Source organism: Protopterus annectens, chromosome 11.part0, assembly GCF_019279795.1.
Source record: "Protopterus annectens isolate FY-2018-M chromosome 11.part0, PAN1.0, whole genome shotgun sequence".
Lineage (NCBI taxonomy): Eukaryota > Metazoa > Chordata > Ceratodontiformes > Protopteridae > Protopterus > Protopterus annectens.
In genome coordinates this window covers 349,229,431-349,253,805 of record NC_056745.1, presented here as the reverse complement: position 1 = coordinate 349,253,805, position 24,375 = coordinate 349,229,431, and the positions used below count along the sequence as shown (strand labels likewise).

At 35.4% G+C, this 24,375-nt stretch overlaps 1 protein-coding gene across 1 annotated transcript in view; it reads left to right on the top strand.

Annotated features, from left to right (window-relative positions):
• DCN (decorin) overlaps positions 1–18,023 on the top strand; it is a 223,659-nt gene extending 205,636 nt beyond the window's left edge. Inside the window, exons 6-8 of the mRNA XM_044087853.1 lie at positions 3,908–4,001; positions 11,815–11,953; positions 16,600–18,023. Of these exons, the coding sequence (XP_043943788.1) occupies positions 3,908–4,001; positions 11,815–11,953; positions 16,600–16,794 (428 nt within the window). The 3' untranslated portion in view covers positions 16,795–18,023. The remainder of the gene's footprint in view (positions 1–3,907; positions 4,002–11,814; positions 11,954–16,599) is intronic.
• The last annotated feature ends 6,352 nt before the right edge of the window (positions 18,024–24,375 follow it).

The window sequence follows — 24,375 nt, the reverse complement described above, 5'->3', positions numbered from 1 at the left end:
TCATTCTCAGTACTCTTATTACAGGTTACATTTTTTTAAGTTTTTAAGATTTAAAATCAAAATAATGATTGCATTCTAGAAAGAAAAAAATTTTGATTAAAAACTGTGTTAGGTCATCATTCAAACTGATAGTTTAAACACTGTCCAGAGAAGTGCACCCAACATTTCAGACAGCATAGTATTATGCTGTGATCCCTTCCATATCTTTCCCATTTTTTTCACTTTTTTAAATATATATTTTCCTAAAAGATTTTGAAAACCTCTTCTTTCAGAGCATATGCAATCTATTTTTGAAATAAGGAAAGAAGTCAGGTATATTCAACATCCTGCACGTTACATATAGGCAGTCATCTGTAATTGTTACAGAATTCTGTCAGTTTATATTACTAGTATATCTTGCCCCATGCTACATTCAATGACTCCCCCTTGGTCCAATTAATAGCTGTGTCAGGCATTGCCTACTCAAAAACATAACAGCTGGAAAGGTCATCAACATAAAGTGTTACTTATTCTTTGTTATCTTTGAGTTATACCTTGGCTTCATGACACATAAGCACAACCATCTCCCAAGTACCCAATTACATTGCAACAGGTTCAGTGTTTCCTCTCAGATCATCGGTCAAGAAATTCTGTCACTCTAGTGTAATTCTCTTGGCAGACATTTTGAGCCATAGCTAAGGGAACTGCATTCATTGTTGTAAATCAATTCCATTAATTATTATTGATCTAGTTATTTTCAATATCCCCAATTCGCCAAACAACAATACTATCATCATGAAATGCATGTGTTTCACTGCAATAACACAATCATTAATTTATCCATGCTCTCTCATTCTCTCTGTTCATATAACAGTACAGTTTCTTTCCTACTATATTTTTCTTTCCAGGACTGTAATTTATTTACACGTATTAATACTATGCTTAAATATTGTAAATTAAATGTACTGTAATTCTCTTTCATCATTTTTTAACATATTGTCCTTATAATTAATGTGTTATTCCTAGAATTCCGGCATTTTATACAATTGTGTCACAACAAACTAATATCTTTCATTGTACATTCATATATATATATATATATATATATATATATATATATATATATATATATATATATATATTTATAGAGAGAGAGGGAGATGGGGAGAGAGAGACACTCACATGCATATATAAAAATAGATAGAGAAATAAATAGATAGATAAATGGATAGATAGATAATTATAGAGTTAGTAGGATTAGTAGGAAAGGTTGATTTAGCATTATGTCAACATGCTAAACATCAATAATTTAACATTGGCTTGCACAACCTTGACACAACAGCATGTGCTTAGGTAATTTCTTGGAACATGCAAAATAACAAGCAGAGTTTTTGCAGGTGGGGCAAGCCCCCTTCACCCTCCACTTGGGGCACTGTGCTTCCACACTTGTTAATTTTATATATCTATATCCATATCTGCAGACATATGCTAAAAGATGATAATTCTACTGGACTGCTTCAGAACCTAATACAAGCGTATTTAACAGTTTATATGGCTGACAATTAATATGTTTGTTGTGCATGGAGTGCCATGATTACTCTCCAAATCTGAAAAAATGAGAAACCTATAAAGCTTTTCTGTAGTATGAGACCCAACTGTAACAATGCTATCAGAGGTATGTAACAATTGTTATACACCACCTAAGCACTGTTATGGTCATTTCTCATCTAAGGGACATCTCCTGAATCTAAACTGTCCCTAAATATTTTTGCTCATATTTCCATTCTGCTTGCAGACGTTTGTAGTATTTACTGTCTATGTGACAGCACTCACTAAGAGCTTTATTTATTTATTTATTTTTTTCTATAACTAGTAAGACATGCAGTTGATAAAACTCCATGCACTACAGTTATAATCAGGTTTCATCAAGCATAACTAGTTATTATGCATTATTGACATATATGCCAAGATTCATCTCTTGAGCTTCTCACTTGAGGCAGATTTCTTGGCACCCATGTCTCAAAAACGTATTAACATGGTTACGATCAAACACCTGATCATAGCCCAATATATTCATAACCCCCACCTAGTCTACATGTATGCTGTTTTGCACACACAGAGAACTAACTTGATATTAATAACTTGGCAGACATTAAAAAAATACTAATCAGTATCAGATCCTTTAGTGGACACACCTCTACTTTAAAGGCATGAAGACATGACACAGGATAAGTTACACAATGACTGAAATTGTGTTGGGTAAGGTATCTGAACAGTTAAGCATATGCAACTAAATTACCAGCCTTTTACTTCCAGAAGTGAGATTAATGTCCTGATATAAGGGTTAGAGAATGTACTCCATTATTTGTATTAAATTCAACAAAGAACACACACACATACTTAAGAAGACTCTTAATAAGATTTTTTCTTCATTTCATCTGACACAAGACAGAGTCATTGCCTTACTATAACAAGTGTTATGTGGCTACCTATAACAGCCGGAGTTTTCTTGTTCTTAAAAACACAAACTTTTAATCGAGTACACTTACGACGATGTTAACAATGGTGCATAGACTATGTTTCCCACTTGAGATTTACTGGTCAGGCTGCTTTAGCCTAGAAATGTGCATCATTTAATCTAACGGTGGAGTAAACAGGTTTAAGGAATATTCAAACAGTGAAATGGAATACACTTAAGAGTTCTTACTAGAAGAAAACAGAATCTGTCACAGTTTAAGTCAAAGATGAGGAAGGCACTAAAGAACACGAGATAATGAATATTTCTTTATCCATGACCACTTACTTCAACTTCACTTAGTTTTATGTCATATTTACCTGTATTTTCTTCTAAAAAATGTCTATATTTCTATTTCAAAAGATGTATACTTCACACATTTGAAAAATAATCATGCTTTTATTGCACTTTGCTTGTAAATATATATAACACACACACACACACACACACACACACACACACATATATCTATATATATATATAAATATATATATATATATATATATATTTATAGGTTTCCCACAAAACTGTAAAATGAAGGTTTGGTGAAAAGAAGAATGTTGAAAGTTGTTTGTCTGTTTCCTGTATTGCCAACCATCAATACTGCAAGTGTTCTTTCCACCAAAAGCCACTGAGCATTCGAAAATATGTGGTCAACGTTTCAACTAGAGATTGTGTTACAGTGCAGACAGGGAAATTACCATTTTTCCCACTGTAGTGCAATCTCAGAGTGGGAATATATAACTTGCAGGGGGTGTGAGGGGCTGCTTCCCCCACATGGGGGATGCAGGAGCAGGGGGGCTTGCCACCATGCAAAAATGTTAAGTCACATGATTTGCAGTAATGAACTGCACAACAAAATGTTGAAAGTGGGAATGCGATTTTGTCACTAAATGCACTTCAACATTCAACCTAATTAATATCTAGGAAGTAAGTATTCTGAGCCAGTATATTACACGGATTATGTTGAGCCATTCTCACATTTGATAGTAAATCTATATAATCTATGAAATTATGTATAGATATAAGAGGATGTCATCATTTTTAGTGTTGATCTCATGCTTCTTGCAAATGCTGACTGTATGTGCTACATGGTCCACATTGTGAGTGCAAAACGTTTCAGTTTAGTTCACTTACCCATATGATCCCACATTCACAGTGCAAAACGTTTCAGTTTAGTTCACTTACCCATATGATCCCACATTCACAGTGCAAAACGTTTCAGTTTAGTTCACTTACCCATATGATCCCACATTCACAGTGCAAAACGTTTCAGTTTAGTTCACTTACCCATATGATCCCACATTCACAGTGCAAAAGGTTTCAGTTTAGTTCACTTACCCATATGATCCCACATTCACATATTTTTCAGTTCTTCTGTTAGTTTTAATCAGTATACCTTCTTTTTTTCAGGCCTCCCTAGTTCTCTGTCTGAACTTCATCTGGATGGCAATAGCATCACCCGAGTCGATGCGGACAGTCTCAAAGGCCTCAACAACCTGGCTAAGTAAATATTTCTTGTAAATAACAGTTTTATCAAGATAAAAATGTTTTAATGTGGAATATGAAATTAATGCCATAGTTACTCCTAGATAATGACAACTAGTACCGTATCTTCCTGCTGCCTTATCGCTAAACTAGCTATTATCAATTTCCCTTTCCAGTGTTTTTTTTAACCCTTTACTATATACCCTTCTCTTTTTATTAACAAAATTGTTCAGTAAATGCTCATGGAAAATATAAAAACTTGGATGTGCACAACTTGAGAAGTTGTTAAAAAGAAAATATTACGTTTTTAAATTTAAGCAGTGTATGCCAAATCAAACACAAATCAGTAATAAACTGTATGTTTTTTGACAAGAAGAGTGCAATAACAGCTGTATAAGTATTCTGTTCCGTGTGTGTGTGTGTGTGTGTGTGTGTGTGTGTGTGTGTGTGTGTGTCTGTGAAAAGTAGCCATCTAACCACCAATTATGAAAAGTAGTGATAAAGAGCACTAAACATCATGCACTCACTATGTGGCCTCACCAGCAATTGTAATTGCAAACATAATAATACCATTTCACACCTCAGAAATAAATCTCCATTTTGAACTCCACACATTATGCTAAAATGCTAAAGACTAAACCAAAACACATAACTATAAATAACAACTCCAAGAAAAACCCAGCCAAGCTAGAGTTTTTTCCTGTGGGATACCTTAAATCTCGTGTAATGGAGTGCCATGAAAATTATGCAAATGACCCCTTAAAGACATTGAGTGTTTCAGCAACATGGCTTCTCATTGTCCATGACTTTTCTTTTTTACTTTTTATGTCCTTTTGGTTACATTCCTACCAGTAAATCCAAACCCCACTAGCTGTGGCCATGCATGTTTTTTATCAACCTCAGAGGCTGAAATATACATGTCCACAACCACTGGGGTTTGGCTTTACTAGCCTGATTTTAACCATAAAGACTTTAAAAGTAAAAAAGTCATGGGCAATCATTAGCCATGTAGCTGAAACACTTGATGTTCTCATGGGGTCATTGGCATATATTCTATGGACCTCCATTACAGGGGTTTTAATGTATCACCCAGTGAAAACTCTGCCTTGGCTGTTTTTTCTTTGAGTTTTTACTGAATGGTCTGTTTGTGTGACCTTTTTAACCTGTGGTTTGGATATAACAATAAGTAAGCCCTTCTGTCATACCTGACTCTATCTATGAGCACAACAATTACTGGACATTACATGTACACTACTCCTGACCACAAATAATGTTACGACCTTTGCATCACAGCATCATATCCCATAACACCCTACCTGAGAGTTTTGCCTTACATAGTCCCTTTGTTTTCTCTATGGTTATACAGCTTCAACCAAAGTGAAACAATCTCCTTAACCATAACAAAAATCAACAGACACACCAGTCAACATATCATGCCATTCTATTAATTCAACTTCACCCACACACACATACAAACATGCAAATACACACATACATATATATCTATATCTGTAGCTACACCTAACTCAGCGATTTGGTAAAACTTTAGGTGGTCAACATTTGTTTAATCGACATTTGTTTGACAGTTGCAGATCATCAGCAAGAACGCTCAAATGACAATGTCAGGTAGGGGAATATTTCCCTTTCCTTAGGGATTGTGCAACCTTCTTGTTAGTATATATAAACAAGAGGTGTGGCAGGCTGAGCCCCCATATGATGGTACAAGGGGGCTTGTTTTCTTTTTTTGTTTGAAATTTCTATGTGCCCAATATATGCATAGTAAAGTGTTGATATTTGCATTACAGACCTTCTGTGGTCAAATTTCTTGCTATCAACCTTACTGATTTGTCAACTGAAATAAGTATACCCATACATGTGTGTGTATATATGAATATATATATATATATATATATATATATATATATATATATATATATATATATATATATATATATATATATATATATATATATATAGAGAGAGAGAGCGAGAGAGCGAGAGAGAGAGTTCCTCTCATTCATGGCTAGTCTGTCAAATAATAGTGAAGTGGATGATATTTTCACTGTTAACAGCGCAGTCAGTATTTATTACTATGTATTATCTTATTTCGACTCTTTCTTTATGTTACTGATTCCTCCTGCAGATATATATGACTTAATGAGACAACTCTGTGGCACAAAGAGATAAAGTGCTGACTATGACCCATGTGATCTGAGTCTGAGTAGTGGTTGAAGCATTATAAGAGCTGACCAATGAGAATCAGAGTTAAGTTCTGATGCTGGGTTATTCATCCTTGGGGAAGGATACTGCCCAGTCTGCACCTGGGCTGATATCCAATGTGGATAAATGCTTCAGCATGAAGAAACACATTCTGTCGCATGTTAGATGATTGAACAACACATAAAAATGCAGAAACTGTATTGCAGGAAAAGCCTCCCTGAACTGACAATGTAGGTATTATTCCTACCCTGAGACTTTTACCACACATGCCTATGGAGCTTAACTACTTACTAATTCTCACTTAGCTTTATGGAAAAGGGCTTTCCCTTTCCTGAGGTCAATTCAATAGGACATTTTCTACTACTGAGCTTATAATTTATTACCTTCTCAGTACTCAGACATATGAAGAAAAGAACACGCACACACACACACACACACACACACACACACACACACACATATATATATATATATATAGATATATATATATAAATAGATACAGATATAGATATCAAGACAGAGAGAAAGTGCAAGGGTACTGTATTAAAAAGTATTTACAGTCATTCCTCCTGATATCCTGCTTTTATTTTTTTTTTCTTTAAACCATATCCATTTCTCTATTTGAAACCTTTTTGCAGTTATTTCACAACATTCATTTTTCACACACATACATTAACATGTTCATTTTTTTTCCTTCTCTTCCTTTCCTTTCTGTGCTATCCATGTACTTTTATTTTCCTTGTAGCCTGTTATCCACTTCACTCTATCCCTTTGTTCTTCACTTAGAACATCGAGTTCTCCTCCTCGTTTGCTTATATCTTTCTTTGCCTTGTTCTCCTTCCACAGTATGACATATTTTCAGTTATCCTACTTTATTTAACCTTTCCTTTTGTTTACCTTTTATACATTTTTGCTTCTCGTTTCTCTTTCTTATTAGTCTATGAATGAGCTGCAATATTCCTATGTTCATGCATATGAATATGTAGGCACATCTCAAATTCTTAAAAAGAGACAAAACAAAAGTAGTCGTGTGCTTGACATCCTTCCCGATATACCTATAATGATTTTCCAGTTATTTGCTTTTAATACCAGCAGCTTTTTCCAAAGCATACTATCACATTCCTGAAATTCCTCCCTTACATTACCTGCTCCTTTGTCTCCGATTTCTCCGGTTTTCTACCTAAGCACCCGATAGTACCACTAATGTCCCTATGTAGTTCCTATGATTTATGTTCTTCTTAAATCTTTCCCATGCCAACAAGTACAATAACAGTGATTACAGCCAAGAGCACGGGTAAGTCATCAAAATCAGTTTTCAGTGGTGGAAGTGAAAAGTATTTATTTTCAAACTGCATTTCACTTACACAGAGTAGCAAGAATATATATATATATATATTATATATTATATAAAATATGAAGATGAGTCTAATATCCTTACATTAAAATATGTGTTTATTAGCTGTACATATCCATCAATGAGTCAACAAGACAAAAGATACTGTTTCCCCCTTTCTGAACGTAATATTAAAGTACATAAAGCTCAAGATCTGCACTGGTTTAGCCTTTAAGCTAAGATCATGTGCATTGATTGTATTTGACCTTTTCATACAAGAATTTTTATTTAAAATACTACAGTTTTGGAATACCCATTAAAGAGTGCCATCACAAGGTTTACAAATGCTTGCATAATCTGTAACATTATTGCTTTTATATAACATGACATAGTTTTGGTACTTTCACTTTTGCATGTTTTTAATCGTTTCAACATAACTATTGTTGACACGTGGAATAAACCAAAGTTATTTTCACGTCACCATGTTGAAGAGTGAACATCTGCTAGATAAATGAATGTCCTTAAAACTGCATAGTTTTATAATTAGTTCAGTTTTTTCTCTTTTACTCTCATTCAACAGTCTGTAGTTGACACATTTAGAATGTGTTTTGGCCATACCTCTCAATTGCACAGATTTTTGCAGAATGTCCAAATTTGTGCCTCGTATTTTTAGTCTTTTCCTCATAAAATATGTGGTTTTCTGACAAATCATTGAAGACCGAAATCAGTAAGGACTGACATGTATTTCAATTTCAGACAATGAAAGCTGCATGTAAACAAAGCAGGTTTTATAGCTAGGTAAGGGATGGTGAGAGATTAGGAAGATTATTAATTTTAACATGTAAAAATGAACTCAGCTATTAGAAAACTCATAGAATAAAAGCACTCTATTTTGACTTATTAATTATTAACACCCCATGCCTTGCATACTGTAGATCAGCTTATCCTCGCCTGATATGACAGTATAATATTATTCTAAACCAATGTCTTACAAAATATGGTCTTTTTGTTTTGTTTTTTTTTTGCAGGGAGCAGCTGACTCTCTCTCCAAAATGATATGAATGAGTTTGTCTCGGACTCTAAATATACTATCTATGAGGTCACACCAGCATGAAGAAAAGCCAACTTTATTTATTCCTTTTTCTGTCATATGCCAAGACCTCAGAAGTAGTATCTTACAGATGAGGGATGTACAGTAGAGCTCCCACACTGGTCATGTAGGAGAAATGCATCTTTCCCTGCAAAAATGCTTGCAGATCAGCTCTGTTTTAAGCTATATTTGGGTTTTCTATAGGCACAGCAGCAGACTGGACAGGATGTTTAACATCATTCAACTGAAAGTCAGGAAAGCAATATATATTGTACTATACACCCTTAATCCACAATAGAGCTTGAAACCATGAATCATATGTCAGGAAAGTGACGTATATTGTACAAAAGACCTTTGATCCCTTAGACATCAGTCAGTAAAGGGCCATATATTGTACAATAGACCTTTGATCCATTAGACATGAGTCAGAAAGTGATGCATATTTTACAATAGACCTTGGATCCATGAGGCATGAATAAGAAAAGAGACATGTATCATACAATAGACCTTGGATCCATGAGACATGAGTCAGTAAAGGGTCATATATTGTACAATAGACCTTTGATCCATTTAGCATGAGTTAGAAAAGAGACATATATCATACAAAATACCTTGGATATATGAGACATGAGTCAGAAAAGTGACATATATTGTACAATAGACCTTTGATTCATGAGGCATGAGTCAGTAAAGGGTCATATATTGTACAATAGACCTTTGATCCATGAGACATGAGTCAGAAAAGAGGCATATATCATACAATCGACCTTGGTTCCATGAGACGTGAGTCAGGAAAGTGATGTATATTTTACAACAGACATTTGATATATTACACACAAGTCAGGAAAGCAACATAAATTGTACACTAGACCATGGATCCATGAAACATCTCTTCTTTTATGAGACACTGCAGTCACTAAACTTGATCTTTAAAAGTCCAAAAGGGACCCATGGATGCAGAACAGGCAGTGATCACATCACCAGTTCAGATCACAGCTCATCATTGCACTCGTGTCCCTGCAATAATCACATGTCATGCAGCTGTTGCTGCAAAGGAACCTGGGAAGGAAATTCAAGTAGTGCAAACAGGAAATCTTTCTTCAGTTTATTTCTGTCAGCAGTGATTACCCCAAAAGGTACGGTTTCACTTGCAAATATAACTAAGGAACTTCATTCCCTGAGGTGTGAACTTCTGCAGTCACACAAATGTAAAACAGGCAACAGAGAATGTCTTATTGGTAGCAGCAAATAATAACTGCCTGATGTTTCAAAGAAAAAATAAGGAAAGGAATTTAGAATGAGGAGAGAAATACAGGTCAACAGTATAAGGTGATTTGATAATGAATCTGGTATAAAAGTAATTAAGGAGGTTTGGTAATGAACCTCTTCCACTATTACTATGCTAGAGTTTAAAATATATGTAGTCATTGGCACAGTAGTTAATTTTAAATGTTGTCAACTGCATAATGGCTGTGGGACTCCAGTCTCTACAGAAATACTAGGAGGGGGTCATCAATGAATACAATAAGGACAGCTATCCTTCATTAGTAAATGAAATGCACTACATACCAAATCCACAATATTTCTAGTTAAGGGCTTCTGGTTAGAGGAAACATTTGTGTTATTGTGAATTTCATTTCCAAAACAAGTGAGTAGGGCACTGTGAATCCATTAAAAGTGTTTTATATATCGAGTTTAAAGTGAAGTGGGGAGGAAGGACAGATATCAGAATCAGTTTTCAAATGAATTAATTACTCCCAAATCAAGGCTGTACATTGCTGTGTGTGGAAATATGATTCTCAAAAGTTCTCTGTTGTCACACAGATGGAAATATGTATAATTGCTATAGGAGGCATTAAAATGAATGCAGAAATGTAAACTAGAGATGAAGTGACTGATTCTTTGCATTACTTTACAAGAAGATATCTTCTCTGCAGTTATGTAAATAACTAGTAACACCATGCATTATTTATATTCAGAGATCACCTAACTCATTACTAACAGAATTCATGAAATATAGTTTATTATAGCAATAACCCATGCCTGGGTGTGGGTAATGCTGGATTTACCCACGGTTAGTGTGGTTTGGTCACGAGGGCAAAGCCCGAGTGGCCAAACAAAGCCAACCGTGGGTAAATCCAGCATTACCCACACCCAGAAGTGGGTATTGCTATTATACAATGACATTATTTAAGAAAAAAAAATAATTATTTTTCTTAAATAATGGCATTGTATAATGCCTCCTTGCTGCCCTTCCGCAGCTGTCTGGTATTCTGCGGCAGTTCTGATGTACTGCGCATGCCTACGCAGTACATCAGAGCTGTGGGGAAAAGCAAAAGCAATGGAGAAAGCAAGATCTCTGTTGCTTTTTAAAAACTGTTCGCTATATTAAATGAGTTTAACATAGCGAGACAGCTTTAAAAAAAGCATCGAAGAATATCCGTTGCTTTTTTAAAGCTGTCTCACTATGTTGAACCCATTTAACATAGCGAGACAGTTTTGAAAAATGCAACGGAGAAAGCAAGATCTCCGTTGCTTTTTAAAAACTGTTCGCTATATTAAATGAGTTTAACATAGCGAGACAGCTTTAAAAAAAGCATCGAAGAATATCCGTTGCTTTTTTAAAGCTGTCTCACTATGTTGAACCCATTTAACATAGCGAGACAGTTTTGAAAAAAGCAACGGAGAAAGCAAGATCTCTGTTGCTTTTTAAAAACTGTTTTGCTATGTTAAATGAGTTTAACATAGCGAAACAACTTTAAAAAAAGCAACAGAGAATCTCCGTTTTCTTTTTTAAAGCTGTATCGCTATGTAGCAAGACAGTGTGAAGCAACGGAGATCTTGCGTTCTCCGTTGCTGTAAAAAAAAAAAAGAGTTATAGTAATGGAAAAAGTCCGGGCGACTGGACCTTTTTCCATTACTATAACTCTGATTTACAACGTGCACACTGGCCAATCAGCATGCACATTTTTAAATATTAATGGGGAGTCGTTGTATAATAGTTCTTTACTATTGATGGTCTTGTAATCAGTATCACAGTGTTTACTGAAGCAGTATTGTTATTATCATTAAATGTAAACATATTGCATTCAGATTATATTTCAAGGCACAGTCTGTTTGTTGAACAGATATACAACCATCTGAGTTTCCATCTAATTAATACCTGTAATTTGTTTAATTTCTGCACAGATTGGGCCTCAGCTATAACAAAATAACTACTGTTGAAAATGGTTCTCTTGCTAATGTTCCTCATCTTCGGGAACTTCATCTAGACCACAATGTTCTGACTAAGATTCCAGCAGGTCTGCAGGACCATAAATATATCCAGGTAATTCCTTCGAATTTCAAAAGTTGAGAACAATGTATTATGAAATTCATTAGTTAAATTGTTCATGGTCTGTATTTTCTGCAAACCATTTCTAAAGATTTCCATCCATTTTACTATCTATCCATCTATCCATTCATCCTTCTTTCCATCCTTCCATCCATCTATCCATGCATTTTCAAATCTCATTGTCCTTGTGAAGGTTACATTGGTGGCAAGTTCTGTACTGTAAACAGGATGTTCCTAATCTGTCCTGAGAACAACCTCCCATGTAAAAGATAGGTTTTTTTCCTACCTGTGATGCCTGGTTTCAAAGTTCATAATGCATGTGCAGATGACCTTGTTAAATCTTGCTGGTAGGTTCTTTTCAACCTCCATCATAAGCTTCACCTTCTGTGGAAGTAAGGTATCATTCTGTATTCAAAAATAAAAAAATATCATTGTCAAAGTTTTATTTCTTCCTATCCTACTCTTGCTTGCCAGGTATAACATGATCCTGCTTTTCACACTTATCCTTGTATGTGCCACGTCCCATGTAGAGCACTGACAGCTTTTTTTCTGGCTTACTTGAGTGAAATGTTTACATCAGTGAAAATTTAATTTACAGTACAGATTCAGAGGTTAATATAATGGTGTTATTTTCCTTTATACTGTTTTTTCCTTCTTTTTAATGTAGTGTGCTTGTGTGAATCAAGTATGGTTTTGTGCACATGCAACATTTATACTATAGGATTCATAAACCAAAAATTAAATCATCATTAGGATATACTTTCCCTAAATGATGAGTGATGGCAGAATGACTTCTGATAAAAACTGGAAATGTAGAAAACAAGCCGGCCACATCAGATACTGTACGTAATCCAGTTTAATTAAGCACTTTTGCGTTAATCAATTTCAGACTTCCTCAGAATAAAACCATTTTACAAAATCTCACATTATATACCCAGGTCTCCTCCCTTTGTTAATTAAATCAACATCAGTTCCACCCATCTTGTTAAAATGCAAATACTTATATACAAAACTTCAAAAGGTTAAAAAACTAATGTTCATTCTATTAATACATGTACACAAAAGTTTATAATAATTTTTATACATAGTATACAAGCCGCGGTGCTGCACTGGTAGTGTTGTCACCTCACAGCAAGAGGTTCTCCCATTCAATTCTCGGCTGGAGGGCCTTCTGTGTGGAGTCTGCATGTCCTCCCCATGGTAGAGTGGTGTTCAAAAGACATGCGTGAATGGGTGTGCCTTTGTTGAAGGTTGGGCATCAAGCTGGCATCTCGGCACCATAAAAATCTACTGCCAATCATTAGCAGACCGGAGTTCCGCTGTGGCGACCCCTAACCAGGAAAAGCCGAAAGAAGAAAAAGAAGTATATCATAAAAAATAAGCTGCTTTCAACTTTAAAAAAGAACTTAATGATACTCTGTCATTAAGTCCAGGCTTTTCATCAGAGTTGAGTATTATTTGCCACTTCAACTCTTTGAATTCAAGAAAGTCATCACTTGCCCCACCGCCAAAATTCATAAATCTATCACCAATCCCCCTTTATGCCCAATTGTGGATGCAAAGACATCTAAAACATTCAGTATAGCCAAATATGTGGACTTTAAGGTGAAGCATGTGCTAGAAAATAGGGCGACTGTGCTGAGAGATTCCTGGGACGTTTTAGTGAAAGTTAGATAAGACATTTATGATGACAACCTATTTATGGCTACTATAGACATTTACAATCTATTCTCTGTCATCCCTCATGAACAATGGATTGATTGGTTTTGGGACTATCTGGTTAAAAACACAAACACGGACCACAACACTGTATCAACATTAAGGTCATGTATAGAACTTGTGTTAGAAAACAATTTTGTTAGTTTTGAGGGATACTTATTCAAGCAGAGACAGGGGGTAGCTACGGGGGCTTGCTGTGCCCCTGTCTTCACTAATATAGTGCTAGCCCAATGGGAAGACCTATTTGTTTTTAATTCACCCTTTATAGACCGTTGGGTGTTGTATGTCTGATTTCTAGATGATTTGGTGCTATTTTGGAAAGGAGGTGAGGATAGGTTAAACAATTTTTTTCAATATATCAATGAAACTACACATTTTTTGAAATTTACTATGTGTATTGACAAAGATGTACTTCACTATTTAGACACTGCTATTAAAAAGGATCGCAATAAAAAGGTTTTCACATCACATCTTTATAGGAAGCCTATTTACTCTAATTCCTTACTGCACTACAATATTTGGCACCCTGTACAATAAAAAAGAGCCCTAGCCAAAGGCCAATATGTGAGATTAGCCAGCATGATTTATGTAGTGGAGGACTTCCTTCAGGAATGTGAGGTTTTGAATGGAATGTTAATTAGGAGGGGATACCCCAATGAGATGTTGGATAACATAACAGGGGAAGTCCAGAGGAAAAGGAAAGAAGGTGTATATAATGTGCTGTTGGATAGTAGCACTGTCATCCTGTAGACACCTGGCCAGGAACAATGAGGGGTGTAGTAGAGCTGTGATGTTACCCTACAGTACTGACTACTATGACATTTGTGACATTATTAGAAAATACTGGAGAATATTTAGAACGGACTCTGAGATATTAACTTTACTTGGTGAAACAATGGCCATTGTATATAAAAAGGAGGTTTCCTTTAAGGACATGTTGGAGAGGAATGGTGAGGGAGGGTCCAACAGAGGATGTTTCAAATGTGGGAGATGCTCACAAGGTCAATATATTATTAACCAGGACAGGATCAATATTTGGAAATTTGGTACAATAAAGCCACCCAAAAAGCACTTTTGTTACTCAAAAGGAGTGGTGCATGTTGCATTATGCCAGGCACGTGGTTGTGATTATGTGTGAAAAATGAAGAGGGCATTTAGGGCGAGCATTTACAAACATCTTTATGATATTAAACATAAAAATTAAAGAATGTCCTATACAGGCATATTAGAGAGAACCCAACACATGCCTTTAAATTTTGTGCCATCGATCATGTAGATTTGGACCCCAGCGGGGGCCAAATGAACACTTTCTTACATTCAAAGAGTTAAAGTGGCAAATAAAGATCAACTCTGATGAAAAGCCCGGACTTAATGACAGGGTATCATTATGTTCTTTTTTAAAGTTGAAAGTAACTTATTTTTTATGATATACTAAGCATAAAAAATATTATAAACTTTTGTGTACATGTATTAATAGACTGAACAATAGCTTTTTAACCTTTTGAAGTTTTGCATATAAATATTTGCATTTTAACAAGATGGGTGGAACTGATGTTGATTTAATTAACAAGGGGAGGAGACTTGGGTATATAATGTGAGATTTTGTAAAATGGTTTTATTCTGAGGAAGTCTGAAATTGAGTCAGACGAAAGCGCTTAATTAAATTGGATTACGTTCAGTATCTGGTGTGGCCAGCTTGTTTTTTACATTTCCAGTTTTTATACTTGTTGTTGTGTCCATGGTTACTTCTGATAAAAATCAAATATAGACTGTCTGTTGCCCTTAACAGCAGATAGCAAGAGAGAGCACATTAGAAATGCAATTTCTACTGTTATGCAACAGATATTGCTAAAACTCCATTAACAATTCTATAAATAGAGAATATATCCCTGGTCTTTAAAAGTGAAACTAGTGAAACAATGTTAATAGAGAACTATATTATTCATAAAATAATTTAAAATTAAGCACCTTAAGATCATTATGACTGGGGTTTTATTCCCTTCAAAAAAATGACCAGTGGCTACTTATTCTCCCCCTGAGATACTTTACTGTACAAACATGAAGTGATATATTCCTTTGTCAGCCTATAGATTGCTGCTAATATCTTAAGTTCAGTGTTTTGTTAACAAGTGACATATTATTATGTATGTGTCCACTTAACAGTATGTATATGTATATGTATAGAACACACAACATGAAAAATCATATTTGCATTTTTGTACCCCGCCTAGTTTCTTCAGCATAGAGCCCCTCACTATCACTCTTCAAGAAGAACCTTGATGAGTGGATGGGTAACAGAAAGTTCACACCGGGGATCACACCAACAGCACTACTAGATAGGGGCCAAGGGTACTAGCTGCTAGTACAAGGGTCTAGGGAACTACTAAAGGGGTGGTGAATACCGCACAGCATGGCTGGGCTAATATATGCCTTCAGGCAGTTAGCCCAGTACCAACTTATGAACCTATAAGTCATTTTCTTACAGTGACAGACAATAACATAACAGTTGATAAAATTTCTCTTAACATTTTTCAGTAAAATACAGCAGCATTCTCCTGCACCTAACTTGGTTAAGTATGAATCATTGATGGATAAGTAGCTAATGAAATCTGCAGCAGAAAATATGGATAAAAAAGGTGTATATAAATGTATGTTTTTGTGCTATCTACGTCTCTGCATATATCTATCTATATAAATATATATATATATATATATATATATATATATATATATATATATATATATATATATATATATATATATATATATATATATATATATATATATCTTATAGAGAGAGTGACAGAGATGGGAGAGATGGGGAGAGTTGGCAACAGAGAAAAAGATAATTTATATAGTTGTTTTTGCCTGCAAATATTTTTATTGATGGCTTTTCTTTTATTTTTAAATATGTTCAACAGGTTGTTTACCTTCATAACAATAAGATAGCAGCAATTGATACAAATGACTTTTGCCCTCCTGGATTCAATACCAAGAAAGCATCCTATTCCGGCATTAGCCTCTTCAGTAATCCTGTACAGTACTGGGAAGTTCCACCTTCTGCTTTCCGCTGCATTTTTAATCGTGGAGCAGTTCACCTTGGAAATTATAAGTAAAATCACAAGTGAAATGTACCTAAATGTGCACAGAACACTACAAATTGAATTAAAAAATTATCATTAATTATTGCTCTTATCAGTAAAAGAAAGAAACCTCAACATTCTGACTAAACGTCAAGAATTAAAAGAGCATTTCCTTTATTCAGAAAACACAGTAAAATATTACACAGGTATGTATCACCTGATGTCCTACATTCTTAATGTCTTTAGTCTTAATTACTTCTTACTCTTACCTGACATTTCTTACACACGTGGTATTTTAATGAACAGAGATTAAAAATTTCATTCATAATGCACATCAGATTCTACTTAAAATACTTTGTGTCAAAATGATTGAGGAGTTTTAATGAATAATACAAAATTAAATGTTAATGACTAATACAAAAATTAAATGATGGTCCATACTTGAGAAACTTTTATATTAGCTCAGATTCATTGAGCTGAAATGGCCTGGCTATGTTATTAACAGTATAAACTAGGGATGCATGTACAGAAACTGCATAAAACAATAGCATAAATTAAATTGTCATGGTTCTGAGATGAGTCTATGCTGTCTTATCTTGGTGATTCATATTACATGGCCACCATGCTACATTGGATATTGCTACTGTAGATCTATAAGTAGAATTTTTTCATGCAAAAAGTTACAGGAATGAAGAACTTGCTGTTGGTCTTCAATATTTCAACAAGTGTCTTAATTTCAGATGTTCCTAACATTGTCTCTGTTTCATTGCTTACATTTTAGAAGCTGTTTCCTGCACATATCTTTTTTACAAAGGTTATGGGTTTGGTAAATAAAGCAGTACTTTGAGGCATTTATGTCTTTGATACATTTTCTGCTGTTTGTGTTCCTGTTTCTAATGTTCAGCAAAATATAATATATCACATACATTTCAGAATCTACTCACAATATTAAGCAAAGGCCACATTTTGTAGCAATTCATTTATAACACTTTGAAAGGTTATAGTTGCATTTTTTTTACATCTAAGAGGGAAAAAACACTGTGCATAATTTCTAAATGTTAACAAAATGCAAAAATTGAAAGTTTAAAACATTCTGCAGTAGATATTGCAGTTTTACTGTGCAGCTTCCATTGAGCAGTGTAGAAGCCATTTTATTTTCCTTCAACATTATAAATTGTGTAAGCTGTTAAACAGCAGTGAGAATTTAAGAGTTATAAATCTGTAGCATTATTTCTGCTAAATAAATAAGGATCTGTCATGTGGTTTGGGTCTGTCTTTTTATTTTTTAGTACACCATTTTTATTAAATCACCTATGTCATCCTTTGAAAGTCTGTTTAAATAAAACAACTACAGTGGTAAATGTATGTATGTATGTATGTATGTGTGTATATATATATATATATATATATATATATATATATATATATATATATGTGTGTGTGTGTGTGTGTGTGTGTGTGTGTGTGTGTGTGTATATATCTATATATGGATTCAATTTATAATCCCGAAATCCTGATGTACCAAATATTCAGAATTTCGAGATCATAAAGCTAAAACTTAGCAATCCTGAAACCCCAGAAGCACGAATTTTAAAATCTCCAACACTACACTAAGCATACACCACGCACACACATAGATACACGTTCCCCCAACACACAAACACTAAAGCCTATACTACATACAAAGAGGGTGGCAAGCCCCCCTGGACCCCACATGTGAGGGGCTGCACCCCCTACACGCCCCCTACTTAAATTTACTAACTCCATGGTCACACTACGCAAACACACAAAAACACAGCCATACAAGCTACATTCTCCTTGCACACACAGAACACAATAACCACACACACTGACACACACTAAAGCCCCTAACCAAAACCCTTAAAGAGATATATACTTACCTGAACATCCAGCTATCCCTTCACACAGTGCAACACCCGAAGCGCTACATCAAAATCTCCGTACTTCGGGATTATGAAATTCACACTTCTGGGGTTTCAGCCTTTTGAGCTTTCAGCTTTATAATCCCAGGATTCTGTAATTCGGTATTTCAGAATTTTGGGATTATAAAGTGAATATATATATATATATATATATATATATATATATATATATATATATATATATATATATATATATATATATATATATATATATATATATATATATATATATATATATCTTACTGGGATTTCTGCACATACCTGATACATATCAATTTGGATTTATGCCATTTACATAGCAACATTTGTATTCTTTTATGTCCAGGTCAGACTTGTAATCATAAAGTTGAGTGCAGTTAATTTTGTAACGCAAAAGTATAATCTTTAAGTGATTACATGTACCACTGTTGACTGTGTCCTTACTGGAGTCAATGTGCATCCATACTTAACTGTTCTACTGCACATATTTCCATGAGTGTGGTGTCATACGTAAGTATTACATCAATGCCATAATAATGTATAGCACCCAGTGTTTTAATGTACTTCAATGTTTATTTTAATATTTTGTATTTATACTAACTAACTTTTCTGCTAGCAGAATTATATATATTTCATATTATGTCTGCAGTGGTATTTGTTTTTGTCTGAAATTTTGGCTAAAAATGGTTAACTGACCAGTCCACTTACATGAATGACAAACAAAGTCTTTTTTTAGGAGACTATCGGGCATTAACTGCTAATCCACTTACCTGATTAAAAAGCAACTAAAACAATTTTACAGGACTGTCAGGCCATTCAGTTTTAGTTTTGATTTTATAGTATAAGATGGGAAAAAGGGGGTTATGAAGATAACAACTTCTCTACTTGAACATCAGATTTACAGGACAGACAATACAAAAGGGATGAATTACTAACAATAATGAAGAAAAAAGGACAGAGCTTTGGGGAAAACGTTAGTTATACTTGCATGAGGGGAAAATGAGGATCCTAATTTAAATTGAAAGGGTCTCTTTAAAAGCTAGTTCTTCATGTAACTTGGGACAACTGAAGCAAAGCCAAAGGAAGCCGTAAAGTCCAAAAATTAAATTGTCTTTAATTAATCTAAATTTAACACCATCTGGTAGATCATCATCTGTGGCTGGAATAAAGAGTCATTTATAGAAAAATATAGTACTCTGTATATTTGACCAAGTGTACAACCAGGCTGACATCTATGCAGCATGCAGTATTTTTAGAGCTATTCAGTGACTTATTGGTAAGTTTCCTTTTCTGGGTAAATTGGCCAACAAGGGTAAGAGGGAGATTGATCTTTAATTTGTGTTAGCCTGTTGGGTGTTAGACTGGGTGAGCTATACAACTAAAGTAGATTTCCAAATGGAAAGGGAGGCTGAATGATATTAGTGATAAGCTAAGTGTAAAAGTAAATTTAATATGGTCCTCATACAACTTAAACAAGCATAGAAAAATCCCATTGACCCGAGATGCATCACTGTAAAGAATGCTGTCCAGGAGCTTATCAATCTCTTTGTAAGAGATTATTGTACAGTGAAAGGATGGAAAAGAAAAGAGTCTGTGGAAAAGGCATGAAACAGACGTGACAAAGGGGGAGGTGATGTATGGGGAAATTTAAATTTTCATTTTGAAGCCATTATAAGAAAGATTTTATTTCTAATGGGAGAGTTTTAGGGATAGGCATATATAGCCATGACCTTGTTTTATTCCTTCAAGAATCTTATCGGGCTGGAAAGAATTGTGCATTGTCTTTCACTGTAGAAGGTAACCTTATTTATTTATTTTTATTTATTTTACATTTGTTGACCAGGTTTGTCCGACTGAGCTGATTAGCCCTTTTTCAGTGGAGGCCTGGGACAAAAAGTTCCACAGTATTGCAATATGTTATACAGAAATATTAGAATAAACAAGATCAAAAGGTTACAATGTATACATGCAATGTAAGTACAGTTATACAGAGATAATAGATACAAAGCATTATAAGCATAAATAAAAGAAATATACAATACAATTTTTAAATAAAACAGCAAACTTTGCAAAGTATCTATAGTTAATGCATGAGATGTGTGAAATCAGAAAAGGAAACAAGAGACAGACAAGTAGAGTGATACTTTATAGAGGTTAAGAGCTAAAACGATTTGTCATTTTTGGTGACTGCACATAATTAGGAGGCAAAAGTAAATCAAACAGATTGAATAAGGTAGGGGTCTACTAGAGGACAGGTAGTGCAGTGTCTTAGAAGATAGTAAGGTGGTTCAAGGAGGATGAATGCAGTGGCAGGATTAGTGAGTTTGTAGGTATTGTCTGGTGGCAGTTTTGAATTGATTTGGATGTTTGAGGGACCTGATTTCTAATGGTAGTTTGTTCCATGATATGGTAGGATTGTAGCTATAGAGGTTGCAGCCAATTTTAGTCTTAGGTTTATATATTTGTAGCAGGTTTAGGTGAGAGCTACGTAGAGACCTAGTGGGGGAATAATGATAGATGAAGGGAGAATGGCTAGGGAAGAATGACTCAGGTATAGAATTGAGTGAATTATTTGTAGTTGAGAGAGAAGAAGCTGTTGAGGTAATTCCAACCAGTTTAAGTATCTTAGTGAAAGACAATGATGTGATTTATACATCTGGTGGGCAGCAAATCTGGCAGCCATGTTGTAGGCAGATTCTAGTTTAGCTAGTAGTGTAGAGTTCAGATTGGTAAGAATCTCACAGCTATGTAATAGGCTAGGTAGAAGGTACACATAAGACTGGGTTATTTTTGCTTTGTTTGTTTGAAACTTTTTGTTTTGGTAAAGGAGGCCAAGTTTTTGGTGTATCTTTTTAATGGAGTTATTTACATGTTAATCAAACATAGGTTGGTCTTCTATCATTACTCCTAGAAGTTTTGTACTAAGTTCAACACTGATGGTAGTGTTATTGATGGACAATACAGAAAAAAATAGATTTAAGGTGGGTAATGTTTTTGGGAAGAAAAAGTAAGAACTTTGTGTTTTTTTAAGGTTAAGAATTAGCTGGTTATCACAGAGCCAGGATTCAACTGAGTTAAAAGATGCATGAGTTGCAGAGATAAGGCCAGAGGGAGTGTCAGCAATGGTGATGACTGTAGAGTCATCTGTGTATTGTATAAGGGATGACTGTTGATAGGAAGTGTAGAGTAGGTTAGTGAATATATTAAGAAGTAGTGGGCTAAGGATAGATCTTTGTGGGACAGCCATTTTGACTGAAAGAAGACAGGAGAAAGCTGAAAGTCATCTCACTGATTGCAGATGTTCAGTGAGATAGCTAAAAAAACAGGTAACAGTAGATGCAGAGAAGTTAAGGTTAGCCAGTTTGTTCAGTAGAAGAAGGTGGGAGACTGTGTTAAAGGCTTTAGGCAGGTCAGTGGCAGCTGGTGACTTCAAATCAAAGAGGGGCTGCAGGAGACAGCTGAATGGGTGGGGTCAATGGGAAGGGGTGGGGACAACTAGAAAGGGGAGGGGCTATGCTCAAAACCACAAAAACTGTAACTTTAATTAAATACGCTGCCCTGGGTGCCAAACCGTCAATATGCACATCCAATCAAGACAAAATGAAGTGTAGAAGAAAAAAAATATTTCAATGCATTGGCTGCATGACAGCTTACTTAATATCTAGTTGGAAACAAAAAGGTTGTGAGGCATGAAAAAATAAATTACTTTTTAAATACATTACTGGAATTCCAGTCAAAATCAAGTACAAGAAAAACAAGCAGCACTCAACTCAAACCACGTCTGCTTGCACTGCAGTTCTAATTATAATTTCTATTCAGCTTTATTAAAGTACCAAGTAACATGCTGAAAGTAGCAATCTCTGTGATACCCCACTTGTAAAAATGTTTCTTATCCAAAAAAAAACCTGCTGCCTGACAACTATCTACTTGTTTAATGGGGAAAACATGATCAAAGTAAAAAAATGAAAAGCAAACAAGAAACAAGCTCAAGATACGTTGCTTAAAGGATTACTGTACAGGTTATGGACCACACATGATAGACTGGCATTCTGTTTGGTTTACAGGTAAAGCCTGCAAAGATGATTGCAAGTCTCCAACAAATGTAATGAGCTTCTTAAAATAATGTAATCCTGCCCATTATTACAAATACTATTTTTTGCATTTCAATACCCAAGGCTTATACATTATCTAGTTATGCAAGTATTCTCTGCATGGCAACAACAGAAAGGCTTTCAATGTTGGCAATTATTTAACAATATGCTTATTAAAGCTTACTTGCATCTTACAATCTCAGACAAGCTTACCTGATGGTCATTAAAGCATTGCTACTTAAACACAGAGCAACAGGCACTTTCTGAGTAATAATAAGCATACATCAACAGTATAAAAATATGACAGAAATCAGAACATTCTGCAAAATCAAGGACAGAATAAAAGTAGTACTTGTGTCTACATTGCCTTGCTTGAACATATCCAGAGTCACACTACATGGGGGAGTGGGGTGCAACAAGTATGTCACAGTTCATAGGTTCATAGGTTCATAGGTTGGTACTAGGCTATCAGCCCTAGGGCCTATACAAGCCTAGCCATAACAATTCCCTGGCTATTTTTTCCCACATTATTTACTTTCCTGGACACCTGTCTAGCAGGGCGACTGACATGATCCCTGGGGTGAATTTCCTTTCTCCCATCCAATCGTCAAGGTTCCTCTTGAAGAGGTCCAAAGAGGCACTCTGCTTGACATGTATGGGCAATCTATTCCAGAGTCTGGGGAGTCTCTGGGTCAGGAACCTATCCCTCCAGCATGTTTTGTTTATTGTGATGACAAGTTTTAGATCCCTGGAGCGTGTAGCTCTGAGGGATTGGGATTTCTTTAAGTGTAGCATGTCCAACAGCTCTGGGTTTGACATGGCCTTGTATGTTTAGCAGAGATCGCCTCTGAGTAGATGATATGCGACAGAGTATGGCTGGAGTTTTTAAAGGCGGTCAGCGTAGGGCATCTGCTTTAGGCCTGTGATTCTTTTAGTGAGGTATTTCTGAGGCCTTTCCAGTTGTTGCAGATGTCTTGAGAGGTACATACCAAATGGGGCGTTGTATTCTATAATGGGTCTAATGAGGGATGAGTACAGTGGGACAATGACCTCCTTTTTTTCTGGATGAAAAGCCCTTTGTGATGAGGTGTGCCACACAGAAGGATTTCCTGACTGTTGTGGCGATATGGTTATCGAAGGTGAGACCACTGTCCACCTGTGTCCCTAAGTCTCTTATCACACTTTCTGTGTTTAGTGTACTGCCACCTATATGGTAATTCATGGATACATGTTTTTTCCCAAAGGGGATAACAATAAATTTCTTGGCATTGAGCCCATGGCTCTGGCACCAAGCATCTGTTTCTGTAAGGCCCTTTTGTAGAGTATCCACATCATTTGGGGATTCAATAATGGCTCCCAGTTTGCAGTCATCTGCAAATTTTGTTAGCCAGAGTCCCTTAGTGTTGACCTGTACTTCAGAGAAGTAGATGCCAAACAAGAGCAGCCCCAGGACTGAACCCTGAGGTACTCCACTTGTCACTTGTCTGGAGGTGGATTTGGAGTCAGCTACTTTTACAGTGTGGGTTCTATCAGTAAGCCATTTAGCAAACCATTGGGTGACATAGGGATTAATGCCCAACTTAGTAAGTTTATCTATGATT